Source organism: Marmota flaviventris, chromosome 3 (genome assembly GCF_047511675.1).
Source record: "Marmota flaviventris isolate mMarFla1 chromosome 3, mMarFla1.hap1, whole genome shotgun sequence".
Taxonomy (NCBI): Eukaryota; Metazoa; Chordata; class Mammalia; order Rodentia; family Sciuridae; genus Marmota; species Marmota flaviventris.
In genome coordinates this window covers 61,071,610-61,073,631 of record NC_092500.1, presented here as the reverse complement: position 1 = coordinate 61,073,631, position 2,022 = coordinate 61,071,610, and the positions used below count along the sequence as shown (strand labels likewise).

The window sequence follows — 2,022 nt, the reverse complement described above, 5'->3', positions numbered from 1 at the left end:
ATCTTTCTAAAAGAAACTGAGCAGAAGATGATTTTACTAATAACAGGATTAACCATGTTAACCTAAAAATGTTTGGGTGAGATTGTAAAAGGTAAGTCTGCATTTGTTAAGCAAACTAGATAAATGTGCAGATACTTCTAGCAGGAAATCATAAAGCTATTGATTTGTAAAGTAAAAGTATCTAAAAAGAGAATTAGGATAAGGAGTATCCAGAAAGAAGATAAGGAGTTAGCATGGAGTTCTGACTATTATGTAAAATTTGAAATCTCTAGAAAGAAAACAAAGCTCCTGCATGTCTATTGAGTTGCTGGGTGCTTTGTTGTCACTTAGAAAACTGCACTTGATGTATCTTTTAAAATATTTTTTCTATTATTTATCACCTCCACTCCCTTGCAGGTCAGATGGCATCTTGACAGAACTGAATCATGAGGAACCACACAGTAGTGACAAACTTCATTATTGTAGGACTGACAGAGGACCCAAATTGGGAAATTGTAATTTTCCTTTTTCTACTTCTAACATACCTTTTGAGTACTACAGGAAATCTTCTTATAATCCTTCTGACCTTGCTGGATCCCCACCTCAAAACGCCCATGTATTTCTTCCTAAGAAATTTTTCCTTCTTAGAAATCACATTGACAACTGCCTGCATCCCTAGATACCTGGTCAGCATAGTCACTAAGGAAAAGACTATCTCCCGTGATGCTTGCTTGGCACAGGCACTTTTTGCCATTTTCATAGGTATAACACAGTTTTTCCTGTTGGCTGCTATGTCCTATGACCGCTATGTGGCCATCTGCAAACCCCTTCATTATGCAACCATTATGAGCAGCAGAGTGAGCCACCTGCTGGTTGCTGCCTGTTGGATAGCTGCTGGGGTAGCGATTACCCCTGGAGCTATAGTGAGTCTGACCATAGAATTCTGTGATGGCAATGTTATTGAACACTTTGTTTGTGACTACTTTCCTATCCTGAAACTCTCCTGCACAGACACACATGACTTAGAGTTGTCAAATTTTATTTTAGCCATTATCACCCTCTTGAATACACTGGCTCTGGTATTGTTCTCTTATATCAAAATCATAACAACTGTTCTGAAGATCCCTTCTGCCCAGGAGAGAAAGAAAGCTTTTTCCACCTGTTCCTCCCACTTGATTGTGGTCTCCATCTCTTATGGCAGTTGTATTTTTATGTATATCAAGCCTTCTGCAGAGGAAAGTATATCTTTAAACAAGGGGGTGTCAGTGCTCACTGTTTCCGTTGCACCTGTACTAAATCCTTTCATTTATTCCCTAAGAAATAAGCAAGTGATACAAGCCCTGAGGGATCTAGCGAAAAGATGTACGTTTACAACTTTGAAATAACAGCTTTGGCTTTTGTGAACACATACTACTGAAAATTAAGTAAAAGTGTACCCTGTACCAGCTACTTTTATAACACATTCCTTTAATTTATTAGTTTTTATACGGCAGTCATATATGTCACCCATAAGGAACCTTTATTGTCCTCCTGGATATTTATCATTGTAATAGCATTATGTATCCCCATGATGTTCTCTCATGCATTGCTTGAGTTCTTTATTCTTAGGATGTAATTGTGTGATTTTGCTCATCAAAATATTCTGCTATGAATCCTTATTAGAAAATTCACACATCAATAATGAGCCCATTTGTGAACTCTGTAAATATTAACTTATTTTATTTTATCAATCACTAAAGAAGACTGCCTTCTTAGCCACACAATGTTAATATTTTATTAAAATATGTGATGTTGCTAGAAACCAAACTGCCTTCTTCCTTCACTTCCTTCATGCCTTCTGTTCTTTCTTCATTTTTTTCTTATTTTTTGATCATATCAAATGACAGTTATTTCCACATATATTCTTTATCCTCATTTTTTGTATATTTTCTATTACTGTTTTTAAGCATTTCTTCTTTGTTTCTCAGCTAAATATCTAAGTGAATATACTTGTAAGAGTGAATATTTTACATAGATTCCACTACTACTGTGACATGTTACTGT

At 35.9% G+C, this 2,022-nt stretch overlaps 1 protein-coding gene across 1 annotated transcript; it reads left to right on the top strand.

Moving 5' to 3' along the window:
- Positions 1 to 425: 425 nt before the first annotated feature.
- On the top strand, positions 426 to 1,364 carry LOC114094809 (olfactory receptor 6C75-like). The gene has a single exon (XM_027938039.1). The coding sequence runs from the start codon at positions 426 to 428 to the stop codon at positions 1,362 to 1,364; it is 939 nt and encodes a 312-aa protein (XP_027793840.1).
- Positions 1,365 to 2,022: the final 658 nt, after the last annotated feature.